The 21,109-nt window shown below is 40.5% G+C and overlaps 1 protein-coding gene across 3 annotated transcripts in view; it reads left to right on the forward strand.

Annotated features, from left to right (window-relative positions):
- The window catches only part of tenm2a (teneurin transmembrane protein 2a), a 179,858-nt gene that overhangs the window by 70,070 nt on the left and 88,679 nt on the right, over window positions 1-21,109 (forward strand). The window contains exon 1 of one of the 3 annotated variants that reach the window (XM_088430699.1): window positions 9,189-9,850. The exons of the other annotated variants lie outside the window; for them this stretch is intronic. Coding sequence (XP_088286825.1) covers window positions 9,799-9,850 — 52 coding nt within the window. The 5' untranslated portion in view covers window positions 9,189-9,798. Of the gene's footprint in view, window positions 1-9,188; window positions 9,851-21,109 lie in introns of those variants that run through there. 3 annotated transcript variants of the gene reach the window in all.

The following is a 21,109-nucleotide window of genomic DNA, read 5'->3' on the forward strand; positions in this document are numbered from 1 at the left end:
TCAAATCCTAAATTGACAGTCAGACAACGGCATATGAAAATGATTGATAATATGAAAAATGATTGATCTACTCATCTTGAACCTGGAGGTGAAAATTGAATGGAGAGATGAATTGATGCTTTTATATTTTGGAAAGTTTCTGTCGAGTTGTATGGAGCGTTCATACTTTTTGATGGCTGTGTATCACATGCCGATCCAGATTTGTTTCACCCGCTCTTTGCACTACTTCACCCCTTTCACCTTGAGTGTCACCGGACTTAAAATTCAGTATTGATTCACACAGTAGATGTTCTCTTCGTGGGGGTCATCTGGTGGAACACATTAATGTAATGCTGCATGTGTGCTACTTTAATGTTTGAGCTTGTGTGTCATGAAACAGCATTTTCTCTTGAGAAAGTTGTTTGGCCTCTCTGCCCTTCAGAGTCATTTGGAATTCATCTGGAAGCCTTAGCCTGACAGTTGTTTGCTTTACATCTCCAGAGAGCATCGGAGAAAAGGAGAGAGAGGGGTTTTGTTCATCAGGGGAAAAAAAAGTGATACAATAGGAAAGATGGCCTATTCAGATTGTCTTTTGAAAAATGTGACTTGCAGTTTTTGTGCAATATTCTCATGTAATGTTAGTGAGGTGAGTAATTATCTTTTGTTCATAAAACATGCTGGTTGTAAGTATAGTAGAGTTTGAAGGAGACATATTGTACATGTTTTGTATACTTCACCTCATGTAGACCTACAATACTTCTGGGCCAATAGGGGACTTGATTTCATGACTGCAACAACTGGAGTACAACTTGAGTACTTAATTACAAGTCGTTTTTTTTAATACTTTTAAACCCCAATAATGGGGGGAGGGGGGGTGGGCTTATCACCGGAACTCAAAAAAGACCAATTTTCTCCATATATCTGAATACTTTTCCATTTGCGTGAAGAAAGCTTGGGAGAATATCCCAAATAAGATGATTAGCAAATCAACTACACCATAGAAGAGTAACTAGCAAGTAGGTAAAAAACAGCCTTTCCGAGAGCCTTGCATTGAAATGGGAGGAGCTATTAGGCATGTCAGATAGCCTTGATAACTTTCAAGACTATTTGACAAATTTGTCTTCAGCGGTTTCAAAAATCACCAACTTCAATGAATAATAATGCAATGTTGCTTATGAGACGGGACTCTTCTTGGTTTTGACGTGATCGCATTGGTTTCTCAATGATAGTGTTTCTGCCTGACAGCGTTAGAAAATGGCTCTGGCTTCGCATCCAGCCTAGATGATCGTGCGATCGTCCAAGAAACTTTGGCGGGAGGTTACAGTTTTCATGAAAATGAGACCCATTGTTATGTAACAAGTGAAGAGCGGCTCACTCACATGTTCAGAAAGAGGCAGATAACAAATGATGTACTTGATTGTTTCATTTCACACTTGATGGTCTGGGCAGGGAGAGAGGGAGACCAGCCATTGAAAAGCAGTTTTTACCATATGTTCCCTTTAAATATTGGTTAGATGGAAAAAAAGTCAGTGTGAGGACACGAAAATCCTCACTGGCCGTGTGTACAACCAAAGCTGCACTGTTGACTTGTCACTGTTACAACATCCGTATACAGTATAAAATACTTGTTTTCCTGAATAAAATTCATGTGTGTTTCACAAATTGACCTACTAAACCTTGTAAATTTCAATAATATTTCAAATATTTTATAGTGTAAATAATGTGTGCGCGCGCTGTATGTTTTTCTCTGAAAACGCAACGCTATGTTTATATTTTATCAATGCAGTATATGCGGTATTATAGAGTAAAGACAAATGAAACCTGCTGATCTGAGCAAGAGCTGGTTGGAAGGACGATGGGAGAAAATATCAGAGGGTAAAAGTCATGAGAGAGCAGCACCAGAGCCATGGGTGAGAGAAGAACGGGAGGAGAGGGATGAGCTGGAGAGTAGAGCCCTGATTGGATAAATGGGCAGACAGGAAAAGTGTCAGGGGATAGGTACAATCCTATTTTTACACATCTCCTTTTGTGAGCCCCATCCCTCCTCATGTATCATAATGACAGAAACACCCAAACTCTTTTGTGACCCCTTTTTTCTCCCACTCACTTTACACCCCGCCCCATTGTTCAACTTTAGCCCGCATTGTGTTATGTTTTTTTTTTTTTTTCTGAATTTCATGTATCAATGAGAATTCAAGCGTGTCTAATTGGAACGAATTAATGTTGTGTGATCTACAAGGCTTGCACATTGAAATTACTTATCGACTAAACATAACTATTTGGAGCGTGCACAATTCATTCAGACAATGAGCTCACGCAAATTTGCGCCTCCGGTGCGTGCAGCCCTCCTCTCCACGGCTGAATTTTCTTCTAACAGGTTGTGTGTTTTTCTTGTGTGTTTGAAGCGGCTGCATTATTAAAGTTGGAGGGACGAAAGCATTCTAAGATCAGAATTTACTTTTCACATATCTCCGGGATTGTCCATCCAAATGATTGAAAGTGATGTTTAGCTGTGAAAGAAAACTTTTCCTTGGGCTTTGAATTTGTGTTTCTTTCATGTTGAGAAGCAATTCACACAGGCTTTTCATTTGTTTGCGGAATGCGCTTTCGACAGGTTTGTTGCAGTGATGCGTGTGTGTATATTTTATGTTGGAGTCTGATTAAAGTCCCTATAGAGAGATTTGTCATCTTTAGAGGGCAAAAAATACAAAATTACAAGCCAATCAATTCTTCTGTTTGATTTTGCTTACCATTTCTCGGGCTTTCTTTATACTGACATTCCGGGCCTTCATGTACTTGCCTCTCCGCAGGCTTACCAATTCTGTGATGTTGGGAGGTCATTTGTCTCCATGTTCGAGCTCCCGTGTCCCCTGCTTGTCCTATTGATTTCTCCAAACTCTGCTTCTCATTATCAGCACCTTTTTCTTGTCTGAACTGAATTTGTGGTATTTCTGTCGATCCGGCCACGGGTCTGTCATACAAATGTTGCAGGTGGGTGCAGCCTCCAGGAAAGGTTCACTCAAAAAGTAGGGGAAAAACGTTGCAACAAAAAAAAAAAAAAAGTTGACAATCAAATTAATGTTGGTCATTCTACTCAGAAATTTATAATTTTGTCAAATTTAAATGGAATGATAAATAAGGTAAATACTGTCTGAGAAAATGTTATTTTAATCCAAGCATAGAGAGTTTTACTCAAGAAAGATATGAACTAACCTTAACATTTTTTTGCGTGGGCTGGTTCATGGAAATGACCACTTGTGAAAAGCTGAGAAATGACTCCTGATAATGCATTTGATTGCAGCACCTTTTTCCACATTGTGGCCATTAGTATTCTCAAGCCGCCTGAAGCTTGCTTGACAAAGAGAAACAGTCTCTAAAAGTGAAAGACATTTGAATGACTCCATGTTCGTCTCGTCTCAACCTCAGTCAACATCAATATATTCTTATTTTGGCACAAGAACATCATCCTGAAGAAAAAGAGATCAATTGGCGAAAGAGCTCAAAAGAGACCTCAACATGCACATAACAGTCCAACTGACATTAAGCTATATATATATATATAGCTATATATATATATATATATATATATATATATATATATATATATATATGTATATATATATATATATATATATATATATATATATATATATATGTGTATATATATATATATATATATATATATGTGTATATATATATATATATATATATATATATATATATATATATATATATATATATATATATATGTGTGAAACTGGTCACTTGAAAAAATATTTGTTAGGGGGTTTAGAGCTTGGTGTCTTGAATCCAATTGTTGCATGAATCATAATCAACATTAACTGCATAGATAATTTGAATAAGATGTCTTCTGATGTACTCCTGTGGTTATTCGGCATGATATTCTTCAGATTTACTTGTGAATGTTACCAAATTGAGAGTCTAATAAATGCCAGAGATATTGTTTGATGCTGTGTGATTAAGCCACAGCAAAATTTGGACACACATGCATTTAAAAACAAAACATACTTTTATAGATGCATTATCAATCATTGTTTTGTGTATTTTTTATTTTTTTTTAACAATCAGAGGTCTGCCTGATAAATGATGTATAAAGCAAAACATTTACTTGCCTGCTGGGCAATTCTGCGCCATGACAGCCTGCCGCGCTTCACACTACGAGGCTATAAACCTTCTCTTACTCTTTGTGACTTTGCCAAATCCCCTCCTTTGGCATCTTTGTGTTTGTACGTGTGTGTGTGTGTGTTGTTCCCTTGACTTAAGCAGTCAAATGGCTGTAACAATGATAAGCCCTTTTCTTTATACTTGGCCATGGACTCTTGTGGTGCAGTAAAACTAAGCAAAAATGTAAAATTTTGAGCTCAAGCCATAATTATAGGAAGCACTCAACCTGCATGTACTCAACAAAATCCAACTTCAATCCCCCTTTTTGCTTTTTAAATTAGGTATTACACACACCCTCCACTGCTCTTTCTGTGCAGCCATCCATGCATTTAGCTCGGAGCCCAAAGATGTCAATGATATCAGCCTGGCACAGAATTAGGCCCACATCAGCTCCTTGAAACATGCGGCATCAATATGCACATTTTTTTTGGTATTGATACCTATCACCAGTATATTTTCCAGACCCTCTCGCTTTGTCTGTTATAGGCTGCCATTGTGCCCTTCTTGGTTTTCCATTGTAGTAAAATTCAACAGTGTGAAAATGCTACAATGTGACTTTTGGGAAGGAAAACATCTGGTCAATGGTCACAACTTGCTGATCATGGCTATACCTGTTGTGTTTCTCAGCCCGTGTGTGTGCGTGCATATGTGTGCATAGTCACAAAACTATGCTCGCCCCCAGCCCCCAATGTGCCTCCCAAAGTCCCGTCTCTGAAGAGCTATGACCATTAAGCAGCTGTTCGCTTCTAAAGCTGCACACACACACAAAAAAATGAGAGGAAAGGGAGAATGCAAATGAGTCTCGATATGTGCAAAAGTTCTCCAGAGGGACATGCGGTTTGGGTCAGAGATATGGAGAAGTGTATATTTGTAATGGCACACAGACTGCACATAGTGTTTGTGCACACTGTGGCCATTCACAGTGTTACAATGCTATTATTTAGAGCTCTTAAGTAACCAATTGTGTTTGTCTGCGTATTTGTGTTTGTGCGTGTTCAAAATAAGAGCATTGGTCTAAAAACACTTCCCCACCCTTTTGTGTTGCTGTCCATGGTGCTGTACTCAGACATAGAAAGGCAATACTTGAATGCCAGGCTTTGTTTTTTTTTATATCAAGTATCTAAATGCATGCATTTCTCATTTGTAGGCACAGGTTTTTATTGTAAGAGTTCTGTCATTATTCAGCTTGAGAATCCCCTTTAATTTAGTGGGGCTTTTTTTCTGCATTATTTAAAATTGTATTGGAGTCTTCCAAGTAGACGCCCACATTTTACCCAGATGTGGATGGTGGTTTACGAGCCGGAATGGTATTAATTTTACAGCTCTGCTAGAGAAAAAAACCAGAGCTAACTGAGTGAAATTGAAGGTGTTTCCAAACTTTTGACTGTTGCTGTAATCAATCATTGAACATATCTAAGTTTAATTGAAAAATGTTGACAGTAGTACTGGAATTGCAAAATCCTAGCATTTTTAGAGCCAAGTTAAGCAGCAAGTTGTTTCCAGCTGACAAAGTAGTCTGAAAAATTTCTGTATTAGTTTCTCGACCCCAAAATGTGATTATTATACCATGTCAGCTTGCTGGTAGCTAATGAGAATGTATGGTGAAATGTATGAAACAATAGTTTTCTTTCTCCGTGCCCTACTTTGTTTTTCCTTAACTCAGGTTTTATATAATGCCAACATCAGTTATGGTGATGAAAGTCACGTTAGATTTTTGTGTTATTTTTAATGCATGCGCAAGGGGCTTGTGGGTTTACTTCTTATGCTCCCTGCCTAATAAGAGCTTAACCTTATTAATCACACGAGTGTGTTGAGGGTGGCCCCGGTGACACTCGCACATGCTTGCGTAGTCACACACATGCACGTGCAGGCAGAGGCATGTCAGTCTGTTATTAGTTAATAGCTCATTAGCACAAGGTGATTAATTACTTTGACTGGGGTGTGGGGACCATGCGAACGGGGGAGGGGGAGGTAGGAAAAGTAAAGGACCTTGGAGATAACCGCACTTTCTTGAGGGAGAAGAGTTGTAAAAGGTGCTGGTGGCTTCTTCTGCAATGCTTTCACCACTATTGATCGTGCATTTTAAAACCTGCTATAAGAGCCTTGTAAGGAACTGTGTGTGTGTGCGTGTGCATGCGTGCGTGTTTGCTGATACATCGGTGGGAGGAGGCATTTTGCTTTGCTGTGTTTATTCCCGTGTCTCACGGGGATCCGCTGTAAAGGTTAACTAGTCTTTTCTTAAGCTTTCAGCCTGATGACAAATGACCATGTTCTGCCCAAGGGGGCACCTTACAGCACACCTTCCCTCTTCATCTGTTCCCCTCTTGCTCCCTCCTTCTATCCCTCCTTCATTCTCCTCTCCTCTATGTTTCAGTTCAGGAGGCAGGTGAAGAGGAGGAACAGAAAAAAAGAAAAATCAACCACAAGAGAAAAAGTATTAGTGAGGATTTGAGTGTAGATTAGAAAACATTTTTGAACAGGAGTAAAAGTAACACCAAGCACAGTGGAATCGCTAAAGTTGAACCCGCTACTTAGATTACATCATTGCACTTGAGTTCAACCAATTATTTTATAAAGACAAAAAACAGGAGTGTCAGATTAACAGTTTTAATGTGGTCGAATATTTACAGTGACAGTTTCTTACTACAGAAGCAGTCCAAGTTTAGCTTATCACATAAATGCAAAGCACCCAGCTCCCTCTATTTGAGGGATTTTCTCATCAAATTTTAGGTGAGATTAAGAAGAGATTAATTAGATCCATTATTACAAGTCTTAATTAATTGATCTCTTAAACATTTAAATCTCTTTGGCAGTAACAAAACATAGGAATGCACTTAGCAAATTCCGGTATCAAAATGTCCTCAGGATGCAGACGTCTGGCCACTTTCTTATACCTTTTTGTCTGGGGGAAAAAAAGCCCGGAAACACTGTCAGAATCATTGTTTTTTCACAAATAAAAAGCGAGTTCCCTGAATTATGAATACATAATAATGCAGTTATTTGCAAAACAAAAATGTTAATAAAAACTGAATATTTTAAGAATTTGATATTTCAAAGAAGGCACCTTTCAGCCAGATAGCTACTTTGCTCATCATAATATTTTCTCTGTGAGCTTTTTTATGTGAATGACGCTTTATGAACAGGAATGAATGTCACTTCACAGCTGTGCATTTTCACCAGTTAATAGCTTGGATTTGTGAACCTCTTAATGTGTTTGAGACCATTTGCTTTTGAAGGTGTTTCCAACAAACTGATTGTGGACAAGGGGCAGGCTTTCAAAGCAAAGTCACTTGCTGCAATATAAATATGCTCAAACAATTACAACATACTTTCAAGTATGATACACATTACATGTTAGTTTTTCAACAGGAAAAAAACAAAAAAATGACTAATTGTATAAAGTGGGAGGGAGGAGGAGCCTCGTTTTATCCCATGCAGGGCTCTTCAAAAAGTATTGAGTGATATGTGCAGGCATAATGATACAGGGTGGCAATGATAAATAATGTGATGAAGAAAATCTATCAGTCTTTGTTGACATGCAGGTGCATGTGCATGGCCATGTGCCTTGCAGGGGCTCTTGAGAGTGAATGTGCACATGTGTGTATGATAGAGTATTACAAGGTGTTGTCAAGAAAGCAATTTGTTTCTGTCTCGGATGAGTTTTTCATCATGACAAATTGATGTAAACCTCATCTAAAAATCCGTCGCCTCCCCCTGTGCCCCCACGGAGCCTACCTGGGCGCCACTCTCAGTTTTATTGGGATGAAGTCATAGCCGCAATCCCCCGCCACACCCTCTGCACCCCTTTCCTGGCCCCGCCCGGTGTAAATCTTGACTCTCGACACCTGCGTATGCAAGTGTGTATACCAAGAGAGCAGAACTGTATGTTCACGGAACTCCTGATCCCCACATATGTATGAGTGAACATGCCCGTACGTGCTGTCACATACAAAGCACCTAAGCGCACGGCGGGATGCTGCAGATTATGATATTGGGCAATGTCACATGAAGAGGTGGAAAATGAGGCTAACAATGGCCTTGTGCAGCCATGGCACACGGCTTGGCAGTTTTCATTGGTTCCAACACTTACACTACACACGCACACACTTTTGCTCAATGGTTTCTTCAGATGTAGCCCCGTGTTGACTATTGTTCTCACTGTTTTCAATCACTGTCCACTTAAAGGTCTTTGTCATTCTTTTGCTGTGTTCATGCTTCATTATCCACACCAGAAGCACTGAAAAATTATCAGTGGGGGTTGTCAGAAGTTCTGATTCCCGACAAAGGGTTGAGTTTCTCAATATTCTCTCTTGTAGTACTTTTCTTTTTCCACAAAACAATTTTCAACACGTGACATCAGTTTGAAATCGGACAAGATGGCTGCCCTCTGCTGGATGATGAGGGCATTCTGCAAGTCTGGAAGTACTATAATACTGTTATTTGTATTTAAAATGCTTTTCAACCAATTTATTTGTTGTCTAATAATGACCCCTCAAAGTAGGTGTGGTATCAAAGTGATGGCTGGCTCGTTTGTCCACACCATTGAAGCGTTCACAATGTCTCCAGAGGAGGCACTAAGGGACAGTTCTATTCTCCTTGTTTCTTCATCATGAAAGATCTGACATACTGGCCAAATCCATGATGTCCCCTCATCCCCACTTCCTGTTTGAACATTTTGGCTTTTCTCTGTGATCATTCCTCTCCTACAGTCTTCGATCGCTTTCTCGTCCCATTCTGTCCTTATTTCTTAGCCTGTGACGTCCACAGTGGATCTTTTTCTCCAGCAAACACTCCTCTCCTCCGTAACCTTCTGCCACTTGCTTTGTTACCTCCTCGCCCTTCTCTCCAAGCTGCACCTTTGTATTTATCTCCCATCCCTTTCTCCATCCTGTTGGCTCTCTCATTAGCTCTCACGGTCGCTCGTTCTCCCTCTGCATCTCACCAGATTGGAGAGAATGGGAGACAGAGCGAGCGAGAGGGAGTGAGAGAGGGGGGAGTGTTTGTGCGATGAGTCTGCTCTCAGTCTGAGCCGTGACCAGATGGAGGATGGAGCTGCAGCCACATCTCTCCTTCATTTTTGCTTTGCCGCCACAGGCTGAAAGGCTCTCTCTTTTCCACTCCCAGTGTCTCCTCATCCATCTTTGTCCCCCCCGTGCCCGCCTTGACCTTGATGTGTGATGGACTGAGCTTAAAACGGAGTAAGGACAAGAAGTGAGAGGGGACACACAGAAAGACGTGCGGTCTCCTGGCAAAGGGGATAGCAGCACAAAGCTCTTTTTTTTCCTTTTTTTTTTGCCTGAAGCATCTTGGCGTGCGCCGTTCATCTCCGCAGTGCAACAGCTACACGTGTGTTTTAGCGTCTTGCCCCACGCTGCTTGAATGTGCTCCTCTTCCTTCTACCAGTCTTGCACAGCACTCTGACACAGCAAATGAACTGAGCTCCTCCAAGCTTGCTTCAGCGCAGACCAAAAGGAGGGAAAATTGAAGAGCTGCAAAAGGACAGACCGCACGAGAAAACGGGGGCAACAAACATTGAGAAATAAGAGAAGGGCTCTCAGACGAGAGCGGGGCGGAGGAGAGGAGAGGACATAAGGGTGTAGAGGGTTAATCAGAAAGCGATAGAAGTGCAGCGCCATGCATCACTCAGGCAACACAGGAAGAACAAAGACCCTCTCTCACGAGACAGGTAAGACCCCCAGACAACTGTCACTATATACAAGTCACATATTTTGCTGCACTGTCTAGTAACAATGGAGCCTTGATTTCACTTGACAAACGTACTGCTGCGGATGCCTAAAATTGCCGACTGTTTTTGATTTCGCTCAACTTTGCCTTGTTTCGCTCTATCTGATTGACTGTGAGCGACTTACGCGAATGTAGATGATGGTTACACAAAGAAACTTGGCTTTGATGTGCACATTAGGTTGTGATTGACAACTAACTGAGTGTTGGGTTTCATTATTCTGCAAGTGTGTGTGCATGTGTGCCTGGTCGTTAATTTGAAGTTGCCACTGAACTGTGGGTGTGTAAGCTCACTTTTGTGGCCCCCAGCTTTCTGGTGATCACCTTTTGAGTTGATGGTAATTATAGTGAGTGGCAGGTAGCTGATGGCGAGAAAAATTGGTTATGTTCTTTCTGGTGATTTAATTAATGCGCGTGTGTGAAACTAAGTATACTTTGTTCAAGGTTTCTTTTGGTTATTTGCCTTTTTTCTTCAAGGCTAAGAAAATACGATGACATGGGCTTAATTTTGGAGCTGCAATGATGAGTTGATTAGTCAACAACGAAACAATTATCAAATCATTTGATAACAACTTAACGGAGTTTAATTTGAAAGTGACCAAATTTTCAAGATTTAAGACACTCACCAGTAAATCCCTGTGTCTTTAGTTTTTAGTGTGTAGTCAGACCTATTATCTTTGTGATGAATCAAAATAAAACACTTGGATGTACTTTGGAGAAAAACAATATATTTTTTGCCCTTTTCTCTAACATATTGTGGGCCATTCCACTAACTAAATATTACTTTATAATATATTGTGTAAGTGTTAACTTGAAATATGTTGTTTTAGAATAAATGTATTACTATTAAAATGTGAATGTGTGTGTATTTCTGTGCTGATTGTCAAAATAATCAACTGATTCATCCATCTATCCTCTCAAGACTTGTGAGTGTGCTGTCTTTGGTCAGCAGGCAGGGTACACCCAAAACTAGTTGCTAGTCAATTGCAGGGTACACAAACATACTCACGCACACACACAGACACACAACTACACCTGAGGACAATTCAGAGTGTTTATTATTACTAAAATGCATGTATTTGGAGTGTTCCGGAAATCTAGGGTACCTGGAAAAATCCACTCAGGCATGGGAAGAACATACAAACATTATCTATTATTAAAATATTAGTTGCAGCCCCACTTGATTCACAAGTGAGTTTCCACTACCTTGGTTTAAACGTGTTTGTGGCTGCCTATTGATCATTATTTTCATTGTTTAGAGTAGTGTTGACATTTAATATAGAGATTTATTCATTTATTTATTCATTTATTTTTTACTTCGGTGTGCCATGCCCTTGGGTCAATTGCGGTCTTAGACGATAGCTCACACTAGCCAATCAAATCATTCCTTGAGGCTACCGCTAGTGTGACACAAAACCTCTCAGTAGCCCTGACACACGTGTCTAGCTGACAAACATTTTTAATAAATGCCATGCACACACATTTTAACAACCACACACACACAAGTATACGTCTTTCCCAGTGGTAGATAAATGTGGCTTTCTGATTGCCACTGCAGATTGTAGATGGAATGCGAGTGTCATGGTACGCCAAGGAGTTTTGGTTGTAGCTATGGTTACTCATTCGGCAGGTCCTGACTCGGTGTTCTCGGAAGAACAGATGACAGACGAGTGGTCCACTTCCTGATTTGCAGAGTGGGTGGCCCTGATGGCTGTCGAATTGCCCCCATCCACACTTGTTACCTCAAATGCCACATGTATTAGATAAATTTGATTATGCTCCCATTATACTTGTTGTGTAAATGAAGACAGATGGCCCAACCACCTCTGCCTGTGACACTAAACAAAACAGACATCTATAAATGCTGATGCTGAATGAGAATGTGTCCAAGGGCCTTGTGAGAGAGAAATAGGTGTGATTGAGTCCATCTGTGGCACAAAAACAGAGGGGGGGGGGGGGGGGGGGGGGTGAGAGTGACACAGACAGAGCGCCATCTGTGGTCACCTGCAATCCCTCTAAGACGAAGGTCCCCGTGTGTGTCTGTCTGTGTTCTCACAAAGCTAGAAAAGAGCTCAAGGAGCTTTGTGCAAGGGAGCAATAGGCTGTTGCATGGAATTTCACAGAAATTTCAATTGGCATCTATATCAGGATCATTTAAAATTTATTTTATTCAGAAAACGGTGTATTTTCACGCTATATAGCAAGAGCGCAACTGAATTAAAAAAAAGGCAGAAAAAAACAGAGTGACAGCAATTTAGGAAAGGAAAGTATTCCCCTCGTTTGTCCATCCTGCCCAGTCCAATGTCTGCTCTCTGCCAGCCACCAGCTCCCCCTAACGGCTTTTTAAAGTACCGCGAGTGCACAGCTTCTACAAAGCTCACTCTCTGACAGTCTGAGACACTTGTTTTACCATTGATCATCCTGGCGGAATTCTAAATTTATTGTGTGCATATATATAATATATATATATATATATATATATATATATATATATATATATATATATATATAATGTGTGTGTGTGCAAAAAATTTGAGATGGCACAAGAAAGCAACAATAGCAAAGTGATTGAAATGTGCGTGTCACAGCAGAATAAATTAGCATGTGTGGGACCAGATGGTTAAAAAAATGTCTTTGATATAAGACTAGTGGGTCATATACACACACATGCACAGTGTGAGAATTTTGCCGTTGAGTCATTAAAAGGCAATGTTGACTCGAAAGTGAACAGTGACAGTCATCTGCAAAGGCCGCTCTCTTGTCCTCTCTCGCTTTGCCTCTCTTTACTCCGTCCATCTGTCTCTGTCTGCTTCGCTCGCTCGCCGTCTGTGCTTCCACCTACTTCGGCCTCTACCGATGCGCCTTTCCTCTCCACCCACTGCTCCTTTACTTTCTCCATCCTCATTCCAAGCTCACTTTTTTTCTTTTTATTTTAATTTCTCAATTGCGCTCGGCATGAGGAAAATTAGCTTCTCCGCGCTTTCATTTTATCCGGCGTGTGAGGTTGATTCATCCTCAATCACTGTAAAAGCATTTGTTCCTTGCACCGCTGGAGATGGGTTATGTATTTCACTCCTTTTCCTCATGTTGGCTTATTTCTTGCCTTCCATCACACATTTTGTCCTCCCCACTCAAGGTCAACTGGAAGATTGCTTTCAGTCCCCTGTGTCCTTCCTAGACGCACCACACTTTATTGTGGTGCAGGCCCATCAGCACCTGTATAGTTGTCCATAATACATGTGGCCCGACATTTTATATGCGTGTATCTATGTGTGTAAGAGCACTGTTGAAATGTAGTTCATCATTTTTGCATGTCCAACCTTTCATCGGGTTGCCTAAGTGCAAGGTTTTACTTCACTTGGATGGCATTGCGGTAAATTAGCAAGACAATCTTATGTTTGTAGAAGAATAATGAGGAACTTGTTAAGATGGATATTGTTGAGGTGAAAAGGTATTCCGTCGAATCTTAGAAAATCGTCTCGAGCTGATTCATCACCGTGTTTGCGTGTGTGTGTGTGAGGGGTTGAGGGGTTGTTTTTTGAGTGGACGTGTGTTGGTTTTAATTTTCACAGTGGTGATTTGGGTGAATAAATTGGCAGGCTGACTCCTTTTTTCTGTATGCATGTGTATGTATCGGGTGTGTGTGTGTGCGGGGGGTGTCCAGCGAGGTGGCCGATTTCATGCTTCACCACGCTGGCTGTTCATCCATGTGTGCCATCTGCATGTGGCGCTGCCATGTGTGTCACCTATCCCATAACACATCCTACTCGTCCTGTGCCTCGAAGCACCCCTCCATCCTCGGCTGACACCATCGAATCATTTTGTGCACTTTCTATGTGTGAACGCCGATCCTCCAAAATTCACACTTTTTTATTCAACTGCAGAAAAAAAAGCTAAATGTTGTCACAGTAAGCTTCTCAATTAATTCACAATTAGACAAGTGGCGACTCATTTCTCATGATACTCATTTGCGTTGGTTCAGAGATATTTCATTTTTTTTATGCAGGAACGAAAGCAGCACTGCGTGGAAGATGCATCGTTGATGTCACGGCATCATCAAAAACAAACCATAGGACCGTATTGCTTTAATATCCTTATGTTGTCTTCAACGACTCAGATCCATTTTTTTGTCCATAACATAGGCTTTTTAGGTTTTTAGAAAATTATAATCCTTAATAAGGAAACATATACAATAGCTTGATATTGAGTGGTGTGTATGGAAACCGGCAATAAAGACTGGTACTTTTTTCCTACTTGTTTCATGCCCATGTCCGCTACAGTAAAAAGAGTACAAAAGTGACAGAATCACGCGTAGTGAGTATGGACTTAGCAGTAAAATGTCATTTTTGGTCATTTCAAACCCATTTTATGTTTTATTTTTTGGCCAATAGGATTTTCCAAAATGGTTCTCCTTTAACAGCTAGCGAGGTGTATATCAGCAATCAGGTGAGAAACTCAATGCCAATTCACTTCATTTGAAAAATCATTTCAAGTGAGTATGAACTAAGTCGCTTATGGTCATTTCAAATTGAATTTATTCCAATTCTTTGACTGAATTTTTTCATCAGATTTTTCAAAATGGGTATCAGTCAACAACTAGTACGGTATATTAGGGGATGAGAAAAGCAGAGGCTTTTGTCACGCAAACATTTGGGAAAAATTGCCATCTAAAGGCTTTTAAGGTGGAATTGGAACCTGGAAATTGTGGAAATGTGCCGGCGAAGCCAACTTCAGCGCCGTGCCACTCTGGACACGTCAGCTCTCATCGGCACACATTTTGCAGCACTTCGGTGCAGTTTTCGGTGCTGATATTCTCCCACTAAGTGGTGGCAGTAAATGGAGCTCGGCAATAATGTAAAAAAAAAAAAATCTAAGATAGATAGGTGCATGGATTATCTATCTATCTATCTATCATCTTGAATTTCCTTTGAATTTCTCCCTATGCAAGAAATCATTAAATCCTCAATCACCGCAACAGTACCATGCAAGATTTATCCCATTACTTAGCGATGCAATACTAACACCGAAAGTGATCGATCTACGCTACGGCTAACTGTGTGACGGATGAAAGTGTCAGAATTACAGTCATGGCTAAGTGAAAAATTGATCCCAGTCTTTTTGTTGGAAAGGAGTTTTTGTCTTAGAAGTGCCATTGTTCATCTGGGTAGACTTATTATACCTTCTGGGTTTCGAGATGACAGCTGTGAGTCATTGTCTCATCAGTGTTGTTTGTAAACTCCAAACCCAACTAACCGTTGCGCGTTCCATTCTTTATACAAGCTAACCTGCTGCTGCTACCACCTCCACGCATTAACACTTCCCTTCATCTTTAACATTCTGCTCCCCTAAGCATTGACTCCACGATATTTCCTTAACTGCCTTACTCACTCCTTTCGTTCTGTGCGGTCTTCTCCCCCCTTCCTTCTCTCACAGGCGTCCTCTTTGGGTCTTTATGATTAACATAAAAAAGGAGGAGAGCCTTCCTGTCTCCAGCCCAGACTGAGTCACTCCACGCCGCCAGCTAGTGTTTCCCTCGCTGGCTGTCACTAGCTCGTTCATGTGAGACCAATTCTAAGGGACAGGCTGAAGACACCGACTCAGACAGTAAAGAGTTGCATCATGGTAGTGCTCTATATACGCTCTTGCTCCTCCTCAATTCAAACATGGAGCATCGGGGTTCACTTTTAAAGGGGCCATAACATGAAAAGTCAACTTTTCGGAGCTTCTTACCATGTTCCAATGTTGATTTCACACCCTTAATACTCGCAAAGTGTTATTTTTCTTCACTGATGCATATTTAAGAGTTGCTTGCTTATTTTGCGCTCTCATCCCCCACCCGTAAAGATGAAAATGGCTTGAAGCGCACTTGTGACGACAGGAGCAAATTATACTTCCCCTACCTGTGCAAGAGGAAATACACGCCGACCTTATCAATGTCTCTTAGTTCCCTTAAAGTTCCGGAATAGAGGGGGTGAGAAATTTCACCCAGTCAGCCAAGTAAACATTTTATTGATTAGCTACAACGTTTTATTGTAGAAAATGTCAAGTGGTGAAAATGTGTGTTTGGGAGCACACAGCTGGACTATCAACGTCAGTAGTAAATAATTCACCCGTGGGTGGCTCTTGTTATGAATGCTGGACTCCCACGGGGGCTGATTTGATAAGATTTGATAGTGTTAGTGAGAGCAGGGTACTGATGCCATTTTGCATATTAATGTCAGTAAAACGCCTGTTTTTGGCCATGTTATTCACGCTGTTGGATTCGTCTCCATCAGCCGTGAGCCTCGTGATGATAGATGGATACAGCTTTCGTGACCCGCCGGCATTGAGCACGTCATGAAGGGGTGAGGCAGCGAAACGGTAAGAGTTGCGGCCTCTGCAAACAAGGCGTTTTACATCCTGCTTTGAAATATTGCTCCCATAAAACTCATATTTAATAAGAAATTAAACAACGTATGTGTCAAATGTAATTTTTATTCACATATTACACTCTAGGAAGAATAAAATATCTTGTTATAGGTCCTTTAACACAAAAAAATGGTCTCCATGGGATATTTTCAAAGTTATTGCAAAGTATTACCGAAAATACGACTGCCTACACACAAAAAAATATATATATAAACAATAAAGAATAAAAATAAAGAAACAAGCTTAGCCAAAATAAGGTTCTAAATGATATTAGCGATCGCATCAACAAAGTTGCTCAACGGATTTATATGACACTGTGTGTCTGATGCACTTACGCTCTTTTTTGAGGTCATCCATTGACACACATTGTCTCTCAGTCTTTCTACCACTAATGCATCCAGATGGACATTTGAAAGTGTGTGTTGCTCTGTGCATGCTCATGTGCACAAGTTTGCTTCCAGCCTGATGGAGCAGTGATGGCAGTGGCCAAATGCCAGCTCAGGTGGGGTTCCATTTGCGTTGCGAAGATTGCTATTGATCAACTACGCCTTCTATTCATAGTCTATTCAGAAACACACACGCATACAATGATATGACTGACAATAAAAATCCTCACAATGTGTTAAGAGTAGAGATTAAATGTAGCAAGCCCAGTGAAAAGTTCTGAATAAAAACCACAAAACCTTAATATAATGTTCATGAATATCTATATTAATATACAGAACCAACAGTCAAGTTTCAAAACACCCACTAATGCTGTGTTGTTGTTTTTTTCAGTTTAAACATTTCCTGGAGTTTAGATCAAAACTGAATTTATCTACATTGTGAATGTGTTGATGGAATTATGAGGTAAATAATTCATAATGATTATTAATATAATCAACTCCTCTTTATTTTAGCACGACTTCCACCACTGCCAAGAGCAATTCAGAATTTGCACTACACTATCCTAAAAAATTACCCACTCCGCTTTACCCTGCGTCAGCCCCACAAGGAGTGTGTGCGTGTGTGCACGTGCAACTGCCAATGTGTGTTTTGTCAACATGATGAAGGGATTAGGCATGTGTTTCAAGACTATCCAGAATGTAGACCTCTCACTTTTCCCACGGAGGAGGACCTGGAGAAGTAAAAGGAACGTGTTGAGATGGCAGAACTGTACGGAGAACATGAATGCTAAACGATCCGAACAGGGTTGCGCAATGAAAAATAGACACGCTAACTGGTGTTTCATCATTCTGCCCAATGTAAAATGATTTTCTGCAGTCAATTTAACAAGATCTGTTGATGGTATATTTGTACCTTCATATATATATATATATATATATATATATATATATATATATGTATATATATGTATATATATTGGGACACTATCCCCCTTGATATCTTTGTGTAATTATATCCGACATACAGAGAAGGGGTTAATTTGAGCTGACATTTTTCAGCCTTACTTTGATCAGAATTTTTGAGTGTAGTGGAATGAAAAGAGATAAGAGAGCAGATGAGAGACCTAAAAGGTAAATTGGAGGCATGCTACGGATACCAATGTGTGCGCTGTGCACACATAAACACAACCAGTGAGTGAACCCTTGGCAGTGCTTCTCAAGTCTGTTTGAAGTAAGCTCTCTCGGGAGGCTATAGGACTGTGGCAGTCGTTCAGCCACTAAAGCACACACGGTGGCTTGCAGGGAAAAAGAGTTTGCAGATGGAACCAGAAAAACAACAGTATATGGAGTGCTTCCCGTCAGACACACTCTTGCTCGTCTTATCACTTATCTTTGGTCTCTTGCTGCTCCCAGAGCAACAACTATGTGACTCCGAGATCAGGCAAAAGTTGTTTACAGCCTTTTTTTTTCTTTTCTTATTTTTGCCTTTCCCCTTGTGCTCATGCACCCATATCTCACTGCCATCATAATCATATCAACCGTGAGATTGAAACAGCAGTACCGCTACCAAGTGTGGAAACTTTTTGTTTCATTAGAATAGCAAGACTTGGCTGGCTGAGCAGACCGCAGTCCATTGAGTCTAACTGCTCCGATTTGCTAGTTTTTGAACCTATTCATGGCTGCAAACATACAAAGTATTACTTTTCATTTCCAAGGCTTGTTAAGTTAACATAATAAAAATCATACAACAAAGAATGTGATTTATCTGATAAACCACTTAAACTCTCATTTCAAGTTCATCCCCTACCAGAACGAGAACTACTTCCTGCTCCAATGTCGACGAATCGTGGTAGTCAGCTGAGTTTTCTGGCAGAGCGTTCCTTATACAAGTTATGTTTTGTTAATTGATTTTTCTGGTTTGTGTACAAGATTTTCAACAACAATAACAACAACAACAAAAAACAAATGCTTCCATTCAACGATCGATAGCTGCATGGGGAAACAAAAGAAATTGAGTATTTTTCTTGCTCACATAGTTGACTGAAGATTCTTTGAATGATCACTAACACAGTTGGACATCTCAAACATCAAGAAAAAGACTAATTCTGTGCACCAAACAGCAGCGACTGCACACTGCAGGGGGTACGTAGAAACTTCATTATTTATTTGACAAACCAAAATCAAATCACCCGTATCTCCATGGTGAGTGCATTGAGCAGTTTAGTACTGCGGGACTGTCATCTACAATTGCATTTAGCATTTACTAAATTAACCAGTCACCAGATCGACCAGAGAATAAATTTGCTATAAAAAAATTCCTGGTCAAAATTAATCGCATATTTCTTTTCCAGCAAACTTGTCACGTCCCAATTTTTATTTCATCCAGTTTTCTTACAGTACAGTTGTCAATTGCTTCATATAAAAAATACCTAAGTCCTGCAGACATGGCGCTTCTGCCGCTAACTCAATTTTCGAGCCTTCCTGCAGTTGTACAAATGCAGCTAATGGGAAAGGGATGTACAGTGGAAGTGAGGACAGCCAGATTAAAAGGAGTCCACAGTGACACTGAAGTTCAAGTATGTGGGGAGGCTGGTTTCTGTGAGCGGAACAGTCAAAACAAACAAAAAAAAAAAAGCACTCTATTAAATAACTCACTAGTTTGATCTGTCCAAAGCTTCCCCGCGCTCACACACATAACTTCATGTGAAATAACATCAGAACAGAATACACTTACACAATCAAAATGAGAGATGTTGTACAGGGCACAATATATCTTTGTTTAGGCTGTAGTCACATGTCCATTCATCCCTGCAAGTCGAACACGTTATTCTTCAACACTATTCTTCTTGTTAAGTACAATATGACCCTGAAAATATGATGTAAAAATTCAATCGGCTTGCATTTTTTCTTTATGTGAGATCCACACATTTAATTTATTGTAGATTTGCTTACACAGAATCTCATTCACATTTTTATTTTAACTCGTAATTTTGTGACGGGCTCCAAAACATTGATTGTTTGGATTTATGTTTTATTTTTGGTACTCAGCATCCAGCGCAACCTGTTGAGCCTGGAAGGGGGCTCCTCCCACTTCTGAGGATTTCTTATTTTCCCAGGATGGGGTTTTTGAGCTTTTTCCTTCCTCCTCTGGGAGCTTTGTTGAGGGCACACCGTTGTGTATTTCTGATCGATGTGATGCTCTGTGATTTTCTTTTCACCTGTGAAGCCCTTTGAGACTTGACATGCCAAAAATCAATGTTATATTTACATATTTTCTCCTTCTCATAGGTGTATTTGAATCATTTAACATTGTTTAAAAATCCAACACTTGTGAACTCATCACAGTTTATTGATTATGATTCACTGCTGACACTGTTTACGGGTTTATACATAAAATGCATATCCTCATATGCATTTGCGCTTCGGCACTCTCCCCAAACGACAACCCCCACAGCTCTCTACTCTTCAACTCCTCGCCTCCTCTACTTCTCTTTCATCTCTCGCTCCCTGCTTTGGTTCTAGAGGCTTTTTCCATCCCCACTTAGCTTTTAGTGCTCTACTGCGCCCCACTCAAGGGGAATTCACCTCTTTTCAGACTGCCTTATTTTAGAAACACAAGCCGGTCTGTGGAGAGCGCTGTCAGACCTCACTGTGCTGTAAGGCCATCTTTGTCTGATTGCGTGTGTGCGCGCGTGTGTGTTGCGCATTGATAGGACATGCAGAGTCATCAAGGAAAACATCCCCAAATGGTGTAGAAGGGGTCGATTTTGGTTTTCTTTCTTTGCCAAAGCGACAGGTAAATTATTTATGAGAAAGCATATTGTCATTCAGCCTCAGCACTCTTGCCCAGCTTCTACATAAAAGAGACGAGGAAAAAAAGTCTGTGAAGGAGGGCATGGAATTCCAAACATTTCTGGATTTCTCTCAAATTCAGGAGCCACAAATGTGTCCTTTGAAGATGACATTCTTTTTGTATATATTGACTTTTCTTAATAATATGAAAATATGATATACTTTTACCTTTGAGATGAAAATCAATCAAGTAGCCGTCTTCTATTTGTTCAGCTTCACTCCGTTTTCGCCTCTCAGATCACCTGGTGGCGTCTGGCTACCTGCGCAATGGGCCGTGGAAAATGAGCAGGAGAGACCATCTTTGGAGGCGTCACTGCAGGCGGATGCCTTATTATGTTGGATTTACAAATTCCTATACTCTCCGGTTGAAAAAAAACATGACCTACATAACTACAGACAGGGAAAAAGAGACCAATGGCCCCATTCTTCTTCTTTCCTTTGCTCCTCTTTACTTTCATTTTTGTTCCCTTTCTCTCTCATTTTGTCACCCCTCGTTTATCTCCATCCTTTCCTCGACAGCGGCCCGTGAGTTATCACCGCTCTTTCACATGAGAGGA

This window comes from Hippichthys cyanospilos, chromosome 13 (assembly GCF_059441005.1).
Source record: "Hippichthys cyanospilos isolate Australia breed blue-spotted pipefish chromosome 13, RoL_Hcya_1.0, whole genome shotgun sequence".
NCBI lineage: Eukaryota > Metazoa > Chordata > Actinopteri > Syngnathiformes > Syngnathidae > Hippichthys > Hippichthys cyanospilos.